This window comes from Erigeron canadensis, chromosome 2 (genome assembly GCF_010389155.1).
Source record: "Erigeron canadensis isolate Cc75 chromosome 2, C_canadensis_v1, whole genome shotgun sequence".
Taxonomy (NCBI): domain Eukaryota; kingdom Viridiplantae; phylum Streptophyta; class Magnoliopsida; order Asterales; family Asteraceae; genus Erigeron; species Erigeron canadensis.
In genome coordinates, this window is record NC_057762.1 from 9,362,703 (window position 1) to 9,384,712 (window position 22,010).

General features: G+C 33.5%; 1 protein-coding gene across 1 annotated transcript; it reads left to right on the plus strand.

Annotated features, from left to right (window-relative positions):
- Positions 1 to 11,336: 11,336 nt before the first annotated feature.
- LOC122587667 ((E)-beta-ocimene synthase, chloroplastic-like) lies at positions 11,337 to 21,611 on the plus strand. The gene is made up of 8 exons (XM_043759837.1): positions 11,337 to 11,366; positions 11,441 to 11,518; positions 19,404 to 19,680; positions 19,824 to 20,193; positions 20,282 to 20,500; positions 20,586 to 20,721; positions 20,828 to 21,076; positions 21,161 to 21,611. The coding sequence occupies exons 1-8, from the start codon at positions 11,337 to 11,339 to the stop codon at positions 21,461 to 21,463; spliced, it is 1,662 nt and encodes a 553-aa protein (XP_043615772.1). The 3' UTR covers positions 21,464 to 21,611.
- The last annotated feature ends 399 nt before the right edge of the window (positions 21,612 to 22,010 follow it).

Consider the following 22,010-nt stretch of genomic DNA (forward strand, 5'->3'; position numbering starts at 1 on the left):
TTGAATAGAGTTATAAGCTAGATGGCCAACTAGCGAGTTCTTTGTTTAGGTCTAGTAATCTAATCAACAAAATTAAATTGGGATATCACTTATATTGAAACGACACGACTCGATTTAGGAAAAATAAGGCATTTTTTTTAATCGGGACTTAACTACTTTACTTTGAACCTACCTTTGAGTAATCTAAGTTTTGTTTCATCTTTAAAGAACCTTACCATTAGAAACTAGACTCTAACACGTTTTCGTGGATAACTTGAACGTTAAAATTGAAGTTAAGGTTTGAAAGTTATGATGGTTTCAAATTTTGAGTTTTCTACTAAACGAGAAAAAGTTGCGTCACATCCCCCCAACAGTTGCGGCGCAACATTCAGGTTAGAGAACTCAGAGGCTTCACAGTTGCGTCACACCTTCTAAAAGTTGTGACACAACTCTGCATCTAACAACATAAAACCTTATTTGACACTTTACTTGACTTGCATAATTCCCAAACTTAAACACAACTTTAAACCATAACATTTCTGGATTGAAACAAGTTTTTAACATCATTACAAACATAATTCAAAGATCCATTTGACCATATGTTCATTTACTCATCCAAATGGGTCGTTTACCCATATTGACCTTTTCAAGTCAACAACATGTTTATCACCATAAGACCATAAATGCTTTAGAATTGCAGAAATATACCAACACATTACTTTACCAAAAGACCAAGTGCATCATGAGCCATTGATGAGGTGGGATAACTAAAAAAAAAAAAAAAGCTGCATTCTTCACCGAATGGACATATACCTTCCAAGACTTCTAGATCACTTCGTATCAACAAATCTTCAATTCAACAAAGACTTAGTTCCCTCTTCCGGAACCACCTATAAAAGGGTAAACAACTAAAAATATAAGTGAATGCTTAGTGAATAAACTTGTATACAAATATATAAATGAAGGAAGGCAAAAACATAAAAGACTATCGCATGTAGCCAATGATACCGTCTTACCATCGCTTGCATACTCACTTTTGAGCTAACAAACACATACATGGATCCATATATGCTAAACAATAATCAAAGAGGTTGTTAGTATCTCAATACAATTATGGGATTCTTAGGCCTCGTCTCAACACAGCTATGGGGTTCTTAGGCCCGGGCCTCAAAATTAGGCTCTAACGCCAAATTGATTACCATACACCGAATCCACCATCATGTGGTAATCGACCCAACTCACATATAAGAGTATGCAAATTTACTCACCTCCTCCTCGACTGACAATAATCAAGATTGCCACAACAATTGCAAAGCTTTCAATCTAACAAATCAACACAATATGCATATAATACTTTATTCACAAATCTTGGCTAACTCACTTAGCCATATAAGCGATTCACTAGCATTCCTAGCCATATCCAACTCATTATCTTTGAGTTGACTCATTTCCAAATCTCAATTAACAAAATTCTATCTTTCATAATCATCATTCCCAACTATCTATCATTTAACTAAAAATCTCATTTTACCACCATCATGTGGCCATTTCATCTCATTGTTCAAAATTACCAAATTCTCATTTTGACTATAATGGTTACTAAAAACTCAAATCAGCTCATTCATCCATTACTATTATCATATATCAAAAACTGTGCTATTTTATTATTGTTTAGAGGATTGTCATTACTGTCTTAATTTGAGGATCTTGACTATGCTATCACATTATGTTCGCCTAACAGGATCTTGAGATAATCAAGATCAATGCGAAAACTAAGAAACTTATATCTAGTATATGAGTATATTGTATGCATGATCTGCTTTTATACTAAAAGAATGAGTCAGAATGTTTACAACGTGTGGAAACAAGTCACAACAAATAGTATACCACTCCAATCACATGAATCGGGATTGATATGAGTTTTACCATGTCTTGAAAAGGTCTTAACGGTCATCTTCACCAATTCTTTAGCGTGATGAGCAAGTCCAGGTTGATCCCAGATATTTCGCATGATTAGTTCAATGTCCAGCTCTACAATTACGAAGGCTTCTTCAGCAGCATAGAAGAAACCACGAACAACATACAACAACTTCATTACTCGCTCATTTATTCTGCAATCAATTATACTTTTAGAATAGCTATTCGATAATCACCTTTCTCTCATTCATTGTATTGTAATCTTAAAACCAATAACAATAAAAGAACACATGTAGGAACGATTGTTTCCTCTCGGTACTTTTTACCTAAGATTCCATAATAGGATCAAGGGTTTTTCGGCATCAACAAAATTCTGATGTCGTTTACTTATCGCATTTCATTTATTTGTTCTTAATTTAAGATCACAACGTTGATCTTGAGTCTTTATTATCTTTATATTCATCAATTTTTCTCTTTAGTTATTAAAATTCTATCTTAAAGACCTTTACAATGTTTCTCTATTTAAAATTCTTTACTCGCACTATTTTTATTAGAAAATATCTTATATTATTTTAAGATACACCTGATCTCACTTACAAATCTTTGGTTAGAACATTATCTTGAATCCTTTCATAAAATTATCTTAGGTAATTTTTGTCCAAACTATTAAGAACCTCAAAAAATTGCAGGAACGCTTAGGAATACTTTTTAATTTCAAACCATTTACTGTATAATTGATTACACATATTCCTATCAATGTTTTAAATACCAGTATATACCGACCCGTATTACTAGTACCGGAGGGTATTCTGGTATTTTGATCACGGTATTTTTCTAGTATGTTCACGGTTCAACACCAGCTAGAATTTTGGTGTTGCCGGTATTTTCCGGTATTATCGTTCCAATATTTCTGGTATTTTCATTTTTTAAAAATATATTATTATGATACTTTAATGATAATATTTGTTATTTGTGAACCTTAAAATTTATATATTTTGTTATAAAATTCCTATTTAGTAATTTTTGAGTAGAGTATAATTGTATTTTAACTATTTGTGTTAAATTGTAACAAGTTTTATAGGATTTTTATATAAGAATAATATAAATTAAAATAGTCGTACCAGTCATTATTTCCGGTATTATAATTAGGCATGAGCATGGTCAAAAGACTGAACCGGACCGGACCGGACCAAACCGGCTGGGACCGAAGACCGACGTGGCAGAAAAACCCAGACCGAGGACCGGACCATTTTTGGCTCGGTCGGTCCGGTTGGGTTCCGGCTTACCTCGTGCCAGTTCGGGTGTATTTTGTGGATGGACTGAATTGTAACAAAAACTCAAAAATGGGCCGAATCTTGATTTCTTGTTGGACTCATGAAATACCTGCTGGGCTATATATTCCAATAATCACACCTGTCGGGCCTAAAGATAAAGAGAACAATTCACATTTCACACTCAAAGTAGGCAATATACATGCCAATATACATGCCAAATTTCACACCTGCTTGCTGCTTATGATGAGAAACAAATCATAGTAGCCTCCTTTTTTTTGGAACAACATACTACAATTTTACGATTACAATATACAAATTCATAATACAGTGGCTTCAATTCCATGCTGGGCTAGCATTTAAAACCTTCAAATCCTTCATTAACATTATAGTAGCCCAAAAAATTGATCAAAGTTCACATGATCATCACAGTAGCCACATTAACATTACAGTAGCCTTCAAATCCATAATACATGCATACTAAACTAAACTACAAAATAAGTTTATGCACTACATTACTAAACTACATCAAATTACCAAAAATATAGTGCAACAATGTAGTGCAACAAAAGAGATATATAGTTATACCCATATCTTCATCAAGTTGTTATAATCATCCTAACTTCCGCTTCCATTTCTACAAACACAAATAAATTGAAGGGTTGACACATATATGATATATGTAAGTTCAAAATTTAATATTTATTGAAATTACCTCTTACAACGTCTTCATCTTTTTGTAAATCCACACCTTCATCATCGATCTTAACCACCATCTTGTTTTTCACCTAATCTTGAGTGCATATCAATGCCTCCACTAAAGATGTGGCCAACCTATTCCTATAGGGATCCAATATACGACCACCCGTACTAAATGCGGATTCACTAGCAACGGTAGACACTTGTATTGGTAATATATCTACAACATACATAGAAATTATAAACTAAAAAAGTATACAATCATCACAATATCTAACTAATAAATATAAACTCAATAGAAATATAGAAGTACCTTTAGCCATCCTTGCTAAAATTGGGAACCTTGGACCATTGAGTTTCCACCAAAGAAGGACATCAAACCCGGGATGAAGTTCGTCACGTGGCTCATATAGATACTTATCAAACCCGAGTTAGATACTTATCTAACTCGGATGAAGTTCGTCACGTGGCTCATATGAACCAAAAAAGCATTCACAACCGAGTTTTTAGTTTGACTTGGGGCAACTTCATTTGAAGATTTATTTGATACATTTCTTCCTTCCAAAGTATCAAACTTCTCTTTGTATTTAGCAAACAAATCCCCAAAGGCCTTCTCAACTACATCCACCTTAGCCTTGACCATTGGTTCAAATTCATCATTCATGATCTCCGGTTTTCGGTCATAAGACATCACCATATCAAACCCATGTGTAATACCATCCAAATTCATAGTAGGATCTAGAATTAGAGCAAAATACATATACACATTGAGATTCACATAATCTCCCAAATACTTTTTAAACTTTTCTCTCATTGCTTTAACCATTTCACTATAGCCCGGGTACTTTTCCCACACACGAAGGTGACCATTCATATCAAGGACTTTCATGAAAAAAAGGTGGGCAACCGGATAAGATGTGCCCAAAGCCAATTCTAGTTTCAATGTCTTCCCAACCCGAATGAGTAAACTTATATTTCGAGTCATATTTGAAAAATGCATCACGCAATTCCCACGCCGTTTTCAACATATCTAAAATGGAGTTCCACCTAGTTGGGTAATCCGCACACAAGAACCTTTTAGACGTACATTTTGCCTCAAGTATGCATTCCTTAAACCTATCTATTCTTTGTGTGGAGTTCTTGATATACCTAACGGCGTTACAGACACGTTCAATAGTTTTATTATAAATAGCCAATCCATCTTTCACAATCAAATTTAGTATATGTGGCATACACCTAATTTGAAAGTGTTTGCCATTATTATACAAAGAAGGCAACATATCTATTAAATACTTAATGGCCCTATCATTAGAGCTTACATTATCAACACTCATGGTCACCTCATTTTTTAGTTTCCATTCATTGATGCAATCAAATAATTCCCGTCCTATATCATCACCTTTATGACTATGGATGCATTTAAAGTTAATGATTTTTCTTATGTAGCACCCAATCATCATCAATAAAGTGTGCGGTCAAGACCATGTAGTTTTTTCTTTGATTGGACGATGTCCAAGTGTCCGTTGTCAAGTGCACTCCTTGGGTAGTGTTACTTAAAAAGTTATGTAATTTCGTTTTTTCATCAACAAAGTATTTTGACACCCTGATATGACTAATTTATACCCATTACCCACATCGTTATTGGCCATTTTACTATATGTTTTAAGTTGTTTTTGTATGCATTTGGTGCGTTTATGGTGTTTGTTAGTGTTTACAGGCTCTAAACAGGATACGCGTTCATTTGGTACATTTTCGGATGATTAATGGCCCAGAAGTGCGTTATGATGTTGAGAGTTGAATTGAGTGGAAGAGACGACAGAGTTTGACGGGTAATCGAGATCGAAAGAACTTGGCTCCACACAAGTACAGGACTGCGCTGTAGTGGAGACGTATCAAGTCCACTGCGCCGCAGCCCAGATCCACGGAAGTTCATTGAAATCATCCGACTGTGCCGCAGTCGGGAAGACACGAATTGACTGCGCCGCAGTCACTAAAGGAAGAAAAGGAGGCCGTGGAATCATACTGCGCCGCAGTGGTGGTCACACAAGCCACTGTGCCGCAGTCAGCCTAAGTGAAAGTCAAACCACACCTCACTGCGTCGCAGTGAGGGAGGGCTCAACCCCACTGCGCCGCAGTGGGTGCACGGGAAAACAAGACTTTCCTTGTTTTTGCATCAGATTTTGGAGGAGTATGTATAGCAAACCCTAGGTCGAAAATCAGGTATCAAAAATCTTTCTAGGAGCTGTTCTAAAAGGGTTCTTCTTCCTCCAATCAAGATTATTTCTTAGGCGGATTCGTTGAAGATTCACGGGCACCCATCTAGATCGTATCTAATTATTGTCTTGCAATTTACTTTTCATCAAACGATTGGTACATCATGTTTCTCTTCTCTTCTATTTATTATTGTGGATTGATTATGAGTGGCTAAACGTTTAATCATACACCTTGATGAAACTAGACGGATAATGTGAATGCAATATTTTTAATTCAAAAAGGTTTATTTAATTATCGTTGTTCCGTGATCTTGATGATGTTAATTCTTTTCATTAATTAATTTTGATATTGGTTGCATATGATTCTTCGTTGGTGGTATCAGTTGAATGTGTATGTGACTTTAAAACGGTTACTTGTCTATAAGTAATTATCACTAGTTCATGGTATGATAGTGAATATCATTTTAAGAAAAGATTAATTTTGTCAACGTGATTGATATCGGTTGGTGGTACCGCGCTATTGTCACATAGGTTCAATTGATAATTTGATAGTCAATAAAACTTATTGTTAGAAGAATTGTCTTAGTTTTGGTGGTACCGGCTTGGGTAATTTGACTAGCAATTAGGTGATTCGGTATTTTGTTCACGGTTGGTGGTGCCACGTGAGTATCTTAATCTTGTCATGATTATCTTTAAACTCTAGAGAATTTGTTAGTCATTAAATGCAATCACATTTGAAGTTGAGGGAAGTCAAAGTGGATGACTTTTAATTATATTGTCTGAAGTCTTTTTCAGTTTATGCAATTATTTTGCAAACCAATTTACTTTATTTGTCAAGAAGATTTTCGAAGCAACACCCGTTTTCCAAACTATTTCATAAGCAACTAATCATTTCCAATCCCTGAGAACTCAGACTTATCTCTTAACTATATTACAAACGATCGGGTCCACTGCCTGTGAGTGCGTAGTAGTGAGTTTTTGGGTAATTTTAGTTTTATAAATTTAAAGCTCGACTTTGCACATTAGACCCCCTTTGAAGCGGTCCATCGTGAAGGCAACTTGTAAATGGGGGACAATGATTCAACAAACTTTATCATAGCGGATGTCTAATTAAAGAAAATGGTAATTCGGCTGAAACAAACTTTTTTCACACCGATACGACTAAAATACCGCTATTTAAAACATTGGTTCATATAAATATATAATTGCTTACACATGTTCATATGACTATTTATGTAAACTTTATCACAAACTATCTCATAAAAGTTTATTTACAAAATACTTATATACATATGCTCATATCACTATTCATGTAGATAAGCTCATAAAGTTCATTTCTTCACATAAATGTATAATGGATGAATATCCACGTTCTCACATAATTGTAAAATTCAAAATTTCACCTAAATAACTCGAAAAACAATTATCTTGTATGTATATATGGAGTCAATTCATTCGTTTCGTTTAGTTTAAAAGAAGCTTTTTGCGGCTCGTCAGAGATCCATAAATTATTATTAATGGCAGTGGCAAAGCCAGAAATTTGATTTAGGAAGGGCTAAATTTTTTTTTTTTATCAAAACACTAGTTAAAAACTGACAGTGAAACAACATCAATATAGTTCATAAACAACAAACATATAGTTCGCACAATTCAAATTGGCTTAGGGTGGTTCCAATCCCTGGACTGGGACAGACTATCAATACTAGGACCTACCGGTGTGTTCTATGTTATCGGCTAGGTATTCCCCTATATACGAAACCGTGCTGAGTTTGTTCCAAGGTATTTCTAGGGGATATTTATGGGGATCATGCGGTATCATGCGGTATCATGTGCAGGTATCGTTGGTATTAAACATCGGCATAATGTGGTACGTGACACCCTTGTTGACATTTGTTCTCGGTCTGAGGTTTCAGCTCATAAAGAAATTGATATCGGACTTACTGGAGGAAAAGACAACCATTTTGCGTCCGGCTGATATGTTGCTTTACTCGCGGGACAGAGGGCTTGACGTATATGTCGACTAGACAGGGTCATCGCCCATGACACAGACGGGTTTGGTTGACTTTTTTCCTGGCTGTGTGGTGATTGAGGCTGCACAACGTAAACATGTCAAATACGAGGCTAAGTGTGCGGATATTGGATATGGGTTCCCCCCTTCTCATTCTCTTCCTTTGGGGAACTCGAGAAGGATGCGGTGACATTATTAATTCTCTGTGGCTCAAGACATTGGTGCACGTGTTGCTACTCATATATTTAGTAGGATTAGTTTTGCTATTGCAGTACAAGAAAACAGCCATTTACAGACAAATTTAGCGACTCACAATAAAAATTGGCTATTTGGCGATGCTATTAGCGACTTATTTAGCGACACTTTTGTTTTCCTTGTCGCAACTTGAGTCGATAATGGAATTGCAAAATGTTTCCCATTTATAAAGTCGCAAGTATTTGTGATTTCTTACAAACTAGTCCCTTATTTGTTTTCTAATGTGTTTTTTTTTTATCAAGAGGGGTGGTGACCCAGATAGTATCTTGGCTTTCCCGTTAATTTCTTGTAATTTCTACAATTTCTAATGAAAGTGAAATTTATAAATAACATCAACAACAACAACAACAACAATAATAAATGGGTAAATATGATTCTATAATAAGCCAACAACCAAGAATATGATATAGCAACAAATTGAAATTGTCAACTGAGATTAGATGATTAAGAAAAGAAATAGGTAGTGGCGGAACCAGGATGGAACATGACCCGTAGCACAAAAAAAATTTTTAGCCTCGTATCGTTGCAAAGTAACGATAACGTTTAGACTATTACAACTTTTAACACTTTATTAATTTGTCATTTTCGATTTGTTTTTAAGAGTTTTTTGCACTTTTGGAGTATTCTTTTTCATATATATTAGCACAAATACACCTTTATAAGTTATATTGATAGAAAATTTTTTCAAAAACTTAAAATTAGTTACATTGACCGGTATCTCATATTTATTTGACCTGTAACACCAATAAAAAATACATCAATTTTCATAAAAATTACACTACAAAAAGTTTAACGGACCCGTAGCCTGGACTACCCTTTGTCCATTGGTAGTTCCGCCAGTGGAAATAGGATAGGCCATTTTGTTTAAATGGATCAAAAATATAATATATGTTATATATAATACTCAACGTGCTAGTCCTTTCGGATTAGCCATGGCACTCTTAGGTATAGAGTGGCTCCGCCATTGGTTGACGACCCTATGCATATATAATTTTATACGAGCATGGTACCCACACGTTACGATGGATACTATGGGAAGGGTTTCTCATGTCACAATTATCTTGATTTTGACTCTTGATTTTTCGTCAGTTTGAGTATTACTACCTTAATTGTTTGTCAAAGAAATAGGAAAGTATGTGATTGCCAAAGAAAGATAGATAAAGAATATGGAAGAACAAAGGTAGAGAATAATGAGTGAGTAGGGACAAATAAATTCATATGTCTCAAAAATTTTAAACTTTTAACACTATTTAATTTATTTTATAAGGAAGTGTAGATGAGATTAAGATAATGGTTTGATAGTGATATCTGATAAGAATAATATATAGAATAATATCCAATTGTTAATAGTAACTTGCATGAGTTAAATGAGATTAAGATAATAGTATGATGGTGATAGTAAAAATAATAAATAAAATGGTGCCTAATGTTAATAGTGTTTTGCATGGGTAGTTAGTAAGAGTGGTTGAACGATGATGTGTGCTTAATAGTATAAAAGGAATGATGATACGTCTTTAAGCATGCTCAATGACAATTATGAGTTTTTCTTTTTGTTTAACCATGATAATTACTTACAACTTCCGGATACATTAAGACAGACGTAATAAGCATTTTACCAATCAAAAGTGGCAATGATTGTTCCAAAGTAGACAAATGACGGTTTTCGACACCTTGGAAAAATTGGACGAAATTGCATGTCATATTGAGTGATGGGTCAAAGTCGTAGAACCCATTTGACCCCATTTCTTCTTTGCCTATATATTATTTTTTACGTATTTGGCCTGTTCTGGAGAAAACACAAACCCAACTATACACCTCAAATGTGTTGTATGAAGAAATTTTACTTGATACATATATAGAAGATGCATGGTTTTAATTACCATTAAATTTTTTAATTTCATGTATAATAGAGAAAAGGGTTAAATCCACCTATTTACATGAATTTCCTATTAAAAATAACCTATATTGTTTTTGTTTATTTAAAGGATCATATTTTCAAAAAGTTTCTAATAAAGGGTATCTCGTTAGTTTTTGACAGACGGAGCTCGTTAAGTGCCACGTCATCATTTTTTGCTGACGTGGCACTTGATTTTGACGTGACACTTGACTTGACTTTGACCGGTCAAAGTTAAGTGCCAAGTCAGCAAAACTGATGATGTGGCATCGATGATGTGACACTTAACGAGCTCCATCTGTCAAAAACTAATGAGATACCCTTTATTATGAACTTTTTGAAAATATGATCCTTTAAATAGACGAAAACAAAATAGGTTACCTTTAATAGGAAATTCATGTAAATAGGTTACCTTTTTATGGATTTTTCCCTAGAGAAAATGCCTTAATTATCATTTAATGTTCTGTTTTTCATTTTGTGCAGGTTTCTTTGTTTTATGACTATTCTTGCACTTGGTCCATCTAATGATCCGTGCTATTTTGTTTAGAACTTGTTTTGCTTAGAGGTTAGTGTTTCGTATTGATAACACGCATTTCATATGCTAACCTCTGATGGAGAAATGTATATGTTTGATCGTGACATTTAAAGCCAAACTTAACAAACCACTTAATTCAAATAGTATGTTTAGAAGTATATTAAAAACTTAGTGCGAACATACATTGGACTTCGGGTTACGGTTATAAAAGATGGATCAGTATAGTAGCCTGAGCATCTACAAAAGCTCATTGAGAAAAATTTCACAATGAACATTATGTATATACACAATTTCATAATATACCTGGGATGTCTCGTATGGTCAAATCTTACCTCCATATGATCAAATATTCAGATTATTATAACAACTTTAACAACCTAAGCACTTTTAGCTCACATTTTATTACAACCAATGTTCAACAATTTGTTCTCAAATAATGCAGCCATGTCGCTCTTTGATATTTTAAGGTGAAATTTGGTTTCCTTTTAAGTTGAAATGGGCAAAAAATAGTTGCATTTTTTGTAAGACTTATCTCACTTTTGTATAAAATAGCATCAATTCCAACATGGATGCATTATTGGTAGGGAAAAAAAAGGTAGTTGCATTGTGGTTAATTATGGTCTGACATTAGGACTGATTAGATTATACTATCTGGTTGAAACCTTGCAGGTCTCTTATCTAGCTTGGGATGGTAAATCTGTTCATGGATTTGGTTCGAATGAACACATTGCGGTAGAGGTTTTGATTGTATTTTAAAGCCCGGGATTAGTTTCCTGAAATGTAACTATCTTTGACCGAATGTCTATAGTAGGAAAAAACTAAAGTTATGTGTATTGTATGTAAGCAACTTAAAAAAATGCTTATTGTATATAAAAAAACATACGTGGCAACCATATACAGGTGCCACTTGTCAGATTTTAATTGGTTGAAACGAAATTCTTACATACAATAAACATTATTTCAAAGTTGTTTACATACAATACACACAACTTTAGATATTTCCTACTATAGACATTCGTTCAAAGTTTCTTACATTCGAGGAAACTAATCCCTTTAAAGCCTCAAAAACTTTGTGACTCTAACTCTTCCAAGTTCTAAGTACATCAAACCATATTTTATTGTGCAAACTCTCACAGTTGATCAATTTAAGTATATATCAAACCATATTGCTGCCTGATAATCGGAAAACTTAGTATTTTTCAATTCAATCTATTTGACTAACAAACCTTCATTGGTGTGACTGAATCAGGTTATGTAACAGTTTCCTGTGGCTGCCCGACAATCTTTTGTGATACTTGGATAATTAAGTTCCTGCTTTATGTTAATCTTTTGTGAACTTTTAAATATATGTTGATTTTATTTGTTAGTCAAATGGAATATTGTTTGGATCTTTATATTAATAACTAATGATCATTACCTAATAAGCTGAAATAAGGACCAATATTAGAACTTGATTTTTGGATGAGGATGTTGCATTTGAAGTTATGACACTTGGATAATCAAATGTTTAGGTTCTTCCATATAAACGGACGCTGGTAATTGGGTACCTGTTAAAGTAACTGTTAAGCAAAAATGTACTATGCAACTTTTTCTGTTTTTAAAAATAATTGTTTTCAATATTTTAAAGTTTAACATTTAACTATTTTGATACATAAAACGAATAACTGTCGAGGTCAAATCATAAAAGACAAGTGTTAAATGAATGTTTTTTATGTTTGAAAGCTAAAAACTTTGTGCGCACCGAACCTGTTAAGATACGATTTGCCAGCCTTAGAAACGGTCACTTAACAAATGGCTCATGGTGAACATGAAGCAGAAAAACGATCAATTGGGTGAAAAATGGGCAACTTTTACGAATCTAAGTTGATTGTTTGATGGTTTACTTTGTGGCATATACTAGATCATCTGAGATTGAAACGCAAAATGTATTAAGTTGTTATGGCAAATCGTTTTTAAGAGGTACTGCCGTAACGCGTGGGTACTCTTCTAGTTAGAGTATGAATCAACTCATATGTTAGAATTCAGATACATTAGAGAATACCATGTCTTAATATTTCAAAAAATGAGAATATATGTATATATAACGTAACACTTTCAACTCATATATATATATATATAATTTACAAAATAATTGCTTACGTATGATCGATCTGTATACATGTGCTCATAGCACTATTCATGCATGTATGTTCATAAAATTCATGTCTTTAAAAATTGTGTAGTGAATAATAATTCATGTCTCTACATAATTGTAAAATCCAAATTTGCACCTAAATAACTCAAAAACAATCAAATAACAATCATCATGTAAAAAGTAATCATTGATTAAACTTAATTTAAAAAGTTCTTAAAAGTTTCTGAAATTTTTGAAATTCCTAAAATAACCTTTCATTATACTAACATGTAACAAGCTTAATTAAAGGTATGGGATTTGAAGTGTATATTTTGTGGGGTTGCTAATTAATTAACTTTAAACTCAATAAATACATTGATATAATACTAAAAATCTATAGTTTTATAAAAAGAAAATGATAAATACTCCTAACTAAATAGCCTAATAATCATCCTAATAAATATAATATCTACTAATTCTCTTTTTTAATCCCGCCCCCTGATTTTTCTCTATGTTATAAATAGGCTATTTAGTTAGGAAGATTAGAATTACATTTCATGGCTATCCCCACGCTAAGACTACTATTGAAAAAGTACAAATGGATTTTTCAAAACTGGGAACGAAAATACCAAGAATGGATCTTTGATCTTTCGTTATCCTGATGGGACATCTGATCGTTTGACCAAAATAAGAAACCAACCTCATGTGATCTATATATATGGTAACTTGGTAAGTAACCAACTATCAATTCTTTTTATTATTATTATATTTCTCTCTCCACGGATGGCGCTTAATTTACTTGTTTGTATCCAAAGTTCCTCTATTGTAGTATGTGGATCGAGGCTAAATGTCCCACAAGCTTTAGAAAGAAAAACTAGAGAAAAATGTCTGATAACGTGCATGTCCAAAACTACTGATGCTTCTCAAACCGATAGTTGCTTACGAATCTATCAGCCAACTAGTTGGAGTCACGATTTAATCAAAGCCTTAGATGCTAGTATCCCGGTACGTAACCATTCGCATGTAATTATTATTATATATTTTTTTTAGAACAGTAAGGGCCGGATCACAGGTATCCGGACTGGATACCGTGGACCTACCCGATCCCCTCCTCCCGCCCGCCCCACCCGGTAAAAGCTCCACGAAAGCCAGGACAAAATCCTGGCGGGCATAGACCGAGAGTATCGAACCTATGACCTCTTGGACAAAAGTCCAAGTGTCCAACCACAGTATTATTATATTTATATATTGTGATAACTTCTTTTTCACAAGTTATTCTTGCTTTTGTGTAATATACACTACGTTTTTAACTGCGCGTTATATAAGTTTTCTACCTTTATGTAAATTAAAAAAACTAAACAAAAAACAAAAGCCGTTGTTTTGCTTTTCTTTGACGCTCGAAAGACAAAATTTTGGTTATTTTTTGAATTTTGTGGTTGATGGCTAAAAAATATGTAAAATCCTTTTTTTTTAACTTCTACATAACGGGTTTTGATCATTTGAAAACTAAAATTTTCGTGAAGCTAGAAAACTATCAAAACACATTGTGATCTAAATTTAACACAATGTGTTTTTAATATGTTTTTCGAAAACACATTATGTTAAGTTCATATCACAGTGTGTTTGAACAATTTTCCGATTTATAACGCTGTTAAAAACACACCGTGATTTAAAACTTAACACAACGTATTTTAGGTTACACAATAAAAACACATTGTGTTAAATTTAGTTCACAGTGTGTTTTGGTCAGTTTTCTAGTTTTCACAAAAAAATTAGTTTTCAAATGAATATTTCACTGTACATATAACTTAACTTTTGTTTTTGTTATGTAATATAATGTTATTTAGATTTTTCTTTTTTTAGAGCTTTCATTATAATAAATCAATAATAATTTTTTTTTACTTTTTTTTATTTTTTTTCATTATAATAAATTAATAGTTAGTTTCCATAATTAATGACATATTAATTTAAAATTTAAACTATATATATGAGTTCAAAGAGCATATATAACATCATAATTTTGATCTAATAGCTTTAATTAAAAGTTAAGCTTTATTAAAGAGTTCAAACTTATTTATTTTGAAACTAAAGTGTCTACATCAATAAGTGCGAACAAATTTAAAAGTTTTACTTTAATACGTGAATAAATATGTTCATACTAATAAATGTGTAAAAGTTTATGCTTCTATGCGCTTATAAATATAAAGATCATTTCTTCGTGATTGATTTTTACGAACTTGTCTAGATATCACCTGCGAAAAAATGGTTTTTGCATTGCGTACAATCATCCACGAAGAAATGATCTTTACATTAAAAGCGCGTACAAATATAATATTGTACACACTTATTAGTGTGTAATTAAACATTTTTTTAACCATTTTAAATGTAAAATTTGTAACAAAATTTTATGCTTTTTTAAAAAGTGGATAGAATGAAGTACGTATAGACGACAAATATATTGTAGTGCTAGTTGTACAATTTTTAAATGAAAATGAGGGAAAAATAAATAATTATGATAAATTTGATAATAATAAAATTTTTTATATAAAAATCTAACTGTATTAGGTATATTTATTTATATTTTAATTAATTAAAAGTTTTTATTATCCATGTTACCGAAAATATAGGATCATTAGAAGTTCTTATCTACATGTAACTTAGTATCTTTCAAAAGTATTATATTATAATAATATTAGTTAAAAGTTATTATATATTTCACTTTAAAAATAAAAAGTTATTATATATTTCACTTTATGAAAATGATCTCGTGAGAGCTACTTAAATTAAAAGAACCATATATATGAGAATAAATTCGTTCACATATGAATGAATCAAATTATAATTAATATCACTTATTTAAATATGGATAGTTCTCACATGAATCTTAGTCTATATATACATACACATTAATATATCAGTCAAATGTCTCATGTCTGCACGATGCGGCTGTGTAATGATGCCAGTGGTGGTGGCGGCGATGGTAGCGGGACGATTGGTGGTGGTGAGTATTTGTAACACCCGTCGTTTAAAAATATGGATTTTTAAAAACTTTCGCCTAACGGCGTCAAAAGAAAGCGGAAGTAAACTTTAAAAGTCCAAAGCAGCAAAATCTGTTAGGTTTATTCATTAAATGGTGTTACTAGCCATATCATCAAAATAAGTTCAAATGGAAACCCATCGGTTGCCTAACATTAAACAACCGACCACATTATCAATACAAGTCATTATTATCTATACATAAAACAAATATCTAAAGCGAGCAGCCACTATGGGTAAACTATAGCCAGCTTCAAGATCATCTACCCATGCCTCACATCTTCTCACATCAACCTGCTCACTAATGTTGGACCTGAGGGAACAACACATTTTAAAAGAGCAAGTGTTAGCTAACGAATTAGCTAAGTAAGATAACACATAGTTCATAAGACGTTTGTCCATTTAAAACATTATATAAAAGTCATATTAAGTCGTTAAGGCACATATCATTAAACATATCATGTCACATACATGTCATTCTAAATGTGCCTAGTCATCTTTTGCATCTCCACATATCACATCTTAACATCTTTATAGTTGTGACATAAGTCACGCATCTCATATAACATATGCATCTTTATAAGTGTGACATAAGTCACACCCGACTGGATGGATAAACCTTACGGCCGTACATCATTGTCGTTAAGGAATGGCAAGCCAATCCCGGAATAATCCGTATTTTCAAGACAAGTGGGGCGGGTCAGACCTCCCGTATTACTCTTCACATCTTTGACCATGTTGCAAGGAGCCACCCAAGCAACCACATATACGCACTTAGTCGGGCAAGGGAAAGTATGGGTTAAGCTTAACATTTTCATCTAAAATTACGAGCTCGATTTCACATCTCATATAGTTTAGGTGTTCATATTACCTAAACATTATCACATGTACATCTTAACGTTTGGGCCCTTAAACGTGCACATGTCATGGCAACTTAATAAGTCTAGTGAACTAGATAAACAAGCCATGTAGTCATGCACATTTTACATATTATCAACCTATAACACATTTCAGTTCATCTCAAGACGTTACATAGCATTTCATAGTATATCATTACACCACATACATTGTTACATCACGTACATCATCTTATATATCATTGCATATCGTATATCATTACAACATTGCATATCATTTATCATCTTAGATCGTACATCATTTCATATCATCTTTCGTATCATATTATATATATATATCACTTCATATCATCTCATGTCATATATCGTTGCAAATCATCTATTATCTCATATCATTTATCTTTTCATATCATATCATCTATTAAGCAAACATAACATCTCATATCAGTACGAGTCATTGGGGTAACATTTCAGGCTTTCATATGCATCTACATAGCCCATATCACCTCCCGTATAATCCCGAATACCCATAAGCAAACAAGATACCATTTGGGAGGTTATTATATGAAAACTATGTTTTTGTTGAACCATCAACGTGTCAAAGTAGTGAATCTTACCTTGGTACAACTTACCAACGAGTTAAAGTATCTGATGGTGCTTGCTAAGTGCTCCCGACTACCTATAATGAGTATAAGATCGACATATAAGCTAAACGAAGTGTTTTGTGCAAACTGGGCATCAGGTGCGTCGCACCTCCCAAGTGGTGCGTTGCACCAATCATACAGAAAACTCAAATCAGGTATAGGTGTGCCGCACCTGCCCTTGGTGCGTCGCATATCGGGTTCCTTTCGAAAATCAAAATTCCCAATCTGGACAGTGGTGCGTCGCACTTGGGGTGTAGACCAGCAAACTCAATTTCAAACTTGCTCTAAATGATTCTCATTCAATCTCAAACCCTTAGCCCGACCTGGAGACATAAAATTGACGTTTTTGACAACACTTTTGATCACTTTAATCCATCAATCAATCCTTTAATCCTTTACAACATAATCAATCATTGAATCACCCGAATAATATGAATTCGGTAACCGTTTAATCAATTAACCTGACCCTCACCCCATGGCCTGGGTTGAATACTCATCAATGACTCAAGTAATCAGATTTCAAAAAGGATTATACCTATATTACCTGTAAATGACTTAGGGGATCTAAGATCTTGACAAAACTTGATTGAAACGGCACGAAACGATGAGATCTTGAAGGAAACTTGCAAGGAGAGGAAGGGAGGATTGGCTGGGGGGGGGGGGTATTTTTCACGTATGACCTGATGTTGTGACAATTAGGGATACCTAATTGCACCTTAACCCTTGGCCATCAACTCCTAATCTTACACTTAGGGCCCCTCAACTTCTAAACTTGACTTTCTTAGCTTAATTCATCTACCGAGAGACTTAATGATCTAACAAGGACTTAACTTTCATAACGTTGCTTTAATTACTTTAATTATACATTATATTGATCGTTTCACATAAAATACATAAGCATTTAATCACATAATCACATATAGGGCATATAAACTTAACGAACCTAACGTTGACTATCGGTTAAGTCAATAAGTCAAACTCGAAAAGTTTGGGACGTTACAGTATTGTTGGTTATTGATGTAAAAGACAGTGTAGTTATTTTAGCTTTATGAGAGTTATAGGTAAATGTTGTAAATTACTTCTATTAAAAGTATTATAGATCTTTCAAGTAGATATTATATGTATTTCAAGTGAAGATCTTTAATTATAATGAATAAAAAGAAATGACATTTTAAGGTTATTAACTATTTAGTTGAAAAATTTAAAGAAAACAAATGCTTTATAGATATAATGGCTTCCCCACTTCCGCATTTGTCGTATTCGGGATAGCTTGCTTCGTGGCGGAGCATTTAGCAATGCTAGGAGCCTGGTGAGGGCTGGATGTCTGGGGACATTTTAAGGTAGGGCCTGCCAGGCTTGCTTCTCATGAGATTGGGTAAGGGAATTGGAAATGGGCTCATAAACCGGGCGGACGGGCAGTGTGACCAGAGCAGTTGTAGAAACGGCAAAGGGAGCATTGCCCATAAGATAAGGCAGCCTTGGACTTCCTATTATTACTTCTAAGTGAAAGGTAGCCAACAACAATAAAGGCATTGAGACTCATTACCTATATGGCTATATATATATATATATATGTTTGTTATATATGCCTAAAAGTGATTGTGAAAACCTTACTTTATATATATGTTTTTTATACATGCCTTAAAGTTATTGTGAAAACCTCACTTTCCCTTTAATTGAAACTTGAATACATATTAGAAAATCTTCAAACTTAAGTATACATGTTTCAAAATATTAACATAATATTTCAAAGGTCAAACTTAATTATTTAAAAAAAATAAATTTAAATCAATTTAGAATTTTATTAGAAGTTTCTTCTGAAAAAAAGTTGACCATCGTTGTCTCGAGTCAGCCAAATTTGACCCGAGTCACGTAATGTTTAGGCTAAGTCGGCAGAGTTTTACAACTCCGGGTGTATATTATAGCTATGATCTCCATTGTATCTACTAACTATATATGTTACATTTGATTATTGCAAATAGATCAACCTCAAGAGAAAGGTGTTGGAGCTAGAGAAGAATCGGACTGCATGTATTGTTCATGATGAATTTGGTAATTTGAATACCTTGCAAGTGCTTGAAAACATTGATGATATAGAAAGGTTGGGTCTTGGCTATCGGTCCCAAAACGATATTAGGAGAGCACTTGACAGATTCATATCGATAAATGGAAATAATGTTGGACTCGCAGAAGATAGTCTTCATGCGGCATCCCTTAGATTTCGTATTCTAAGACAACATGGTTATGATGTTTCACAAGGTACTTCTATATATATTTTTCATAGAATTCATTATCATTAATTCACCATAAGTTAGACGGACATATGTACAACCAAAATGTACTCATTCATTTAATATTTTTTTTGCCAATATTTGTTCATGAATAACTTTAGATTATTTTAGATTTTGTTAGCCGATTCAAGGACAGTCATGGTGACTTCATGGGATGTCTACAAACTGATATCAAAGGATTGCTAAGTCTATATGAAGCATCATATTTTGCATTTGAAAGCGAAAGTGAACTGCACCAAGCCAAGTTATTTGCAACTATACATTTGATAAAACTCAAAGATCAGAAAAATAAAACCAATGAAGACATTAATCACGCATTAGAATTGCCCTTGTACCGTAGGATGCTTAGATCACAAGCACGGTGGTATATTGAAGCGTATGGTAAACAAAAAGATGCAAATCTACAACTCCAAGAGCTTGCTACATTAGATTTTAACGTGGTTCAGTTGGAACATATCAGAGAACTTCAAGAAGTATCTGGGTAAAACACGCCTCCTATTAATACTAATAGTCTTATTCGTTTCCATGGAATGACAGAACACTTTATTCCTGTCAATTCGATATAACAGGTGGTGGGAAAATATAGCCCTGGCAAGCAACTTGAGCTTTGTTAGGGACAGACTCATGGAATGCTTCTTGTGGACAGTTGGAATGGTGTTTGAACCTCAGTATCATGCTTGTCGTGTGGGGTTAACAAAAATCTACACGTTAATTACCGTCATTGATGACATCTATGATGTTTATGGCTCTCTAGATGAACTTGAAATATTCACAGAAGCTGTTAAGAGGTGTGCAATTCAAACCACAAATCGTATGAACTCTGGCTCACTTGTTCATTTTTTCGTCATGATAATTAACATTAAGCTTATTTAGGTGGGATATTAATGCAATTAAACATATGCCTGAGTATTTACAAATTGGCTTCCGAGCTCTTTATAACACCATTATGGAAATGGGTTCAAGTACTTCAACTGCACAAGTAGATAGCACACCAGTTCTAGTAAAAGTGGTTAGTATTTTATTAATTACCTCAATGCATTCTTAAATTTAACACTAACTTACTGATCAAACTAGTCAAGAAATCACAATTTTTTTTTGTTATATATGATTAATAGTGGGGAGAATTGTTGGAAGCATTCCTTGTAGAAGCCAAGTGGGCTTATAACAAATACATTCCAGGAGTTGAAGAATATCTTGATAATGGATGGCGTTCGGTCTCAGGAGTTGTTTTACTTACTCATGGCTACTTTTTAATCAATCATGAAAACAAAACCTATGCTGTTGAGTCCCTAGAGAAGTATTATGATCTAATGAAATGGTCATCCGTTGTTTTTCGACTTTGCAACGATTTGGCTACTTCATCGGTATGTTTAGTTTTATTCTTCAATTCAACATGTTCACCTAACTTAATGTTTTGCTTACTTTTGTATATTGATCTTTTTTGTTAGGAGGAGATGGAAAGAGGGGAAACTGCAAATGCCATATCATGTTACAGGCGCGAAAGTGGTGTTTGTGAGGATGTTGCACGTAAATACATTAATAATTTAATAGACGAAGCTTGGAGGAACCTGACGAAAGCCCAAGTGGTTTTAGGTAAAGACTCGGCAGATCATCCATTAGTTAATATGGCCATTAATCTTGCAAGAGTTTCACATTGTACGTACCAATATGGGGATGGACATGGAGCTCCAGATGCTAAAGCAAAAGATCGTGTTTTATCAGTGATCATTGAACCTATTGGAACAAGATAAACAGAGCACCATATAATAAAAAGATAAATAGTATGAATAAATTTTCAATATATACTTCGTAATAATGTATGCCTGTATGAATATTGTAATTTTGGTATGTTCACTTGTCTTGGATATTTATATATGGTAGAATTGTCTGTGTGCTTTATATGTGCCTATTATATGCTTGGGATATATACTATACATGCCCAAGTAAATACTCATTTATGTTTATATGATTTAATTTTGTAGATTTGAAAGCTTTTCTAGATTGATTCTGGCAAGCAAGCAAAAGCCCATTTGTTAGTGCCAGATTTAAGTTTCATAGATAATGAGACACTTTTAGCTGGTCCAATTCAACTTCAATTGTTGATACTTTACCATAAAGTCGGGTCGGCCCGACTTAACTTAAGATCATGGATCCTCCCCATTTCAAAATAGAAAATATATACTCATCTGTTTGTACCAACAGAAAGTTAGTTACTTCCATAGCAGCTGGACTAATGTTTTGAATATGTAATGCACTGGCATTTCTGATTTTATAGTAAGATAACATGCTAACCATCAT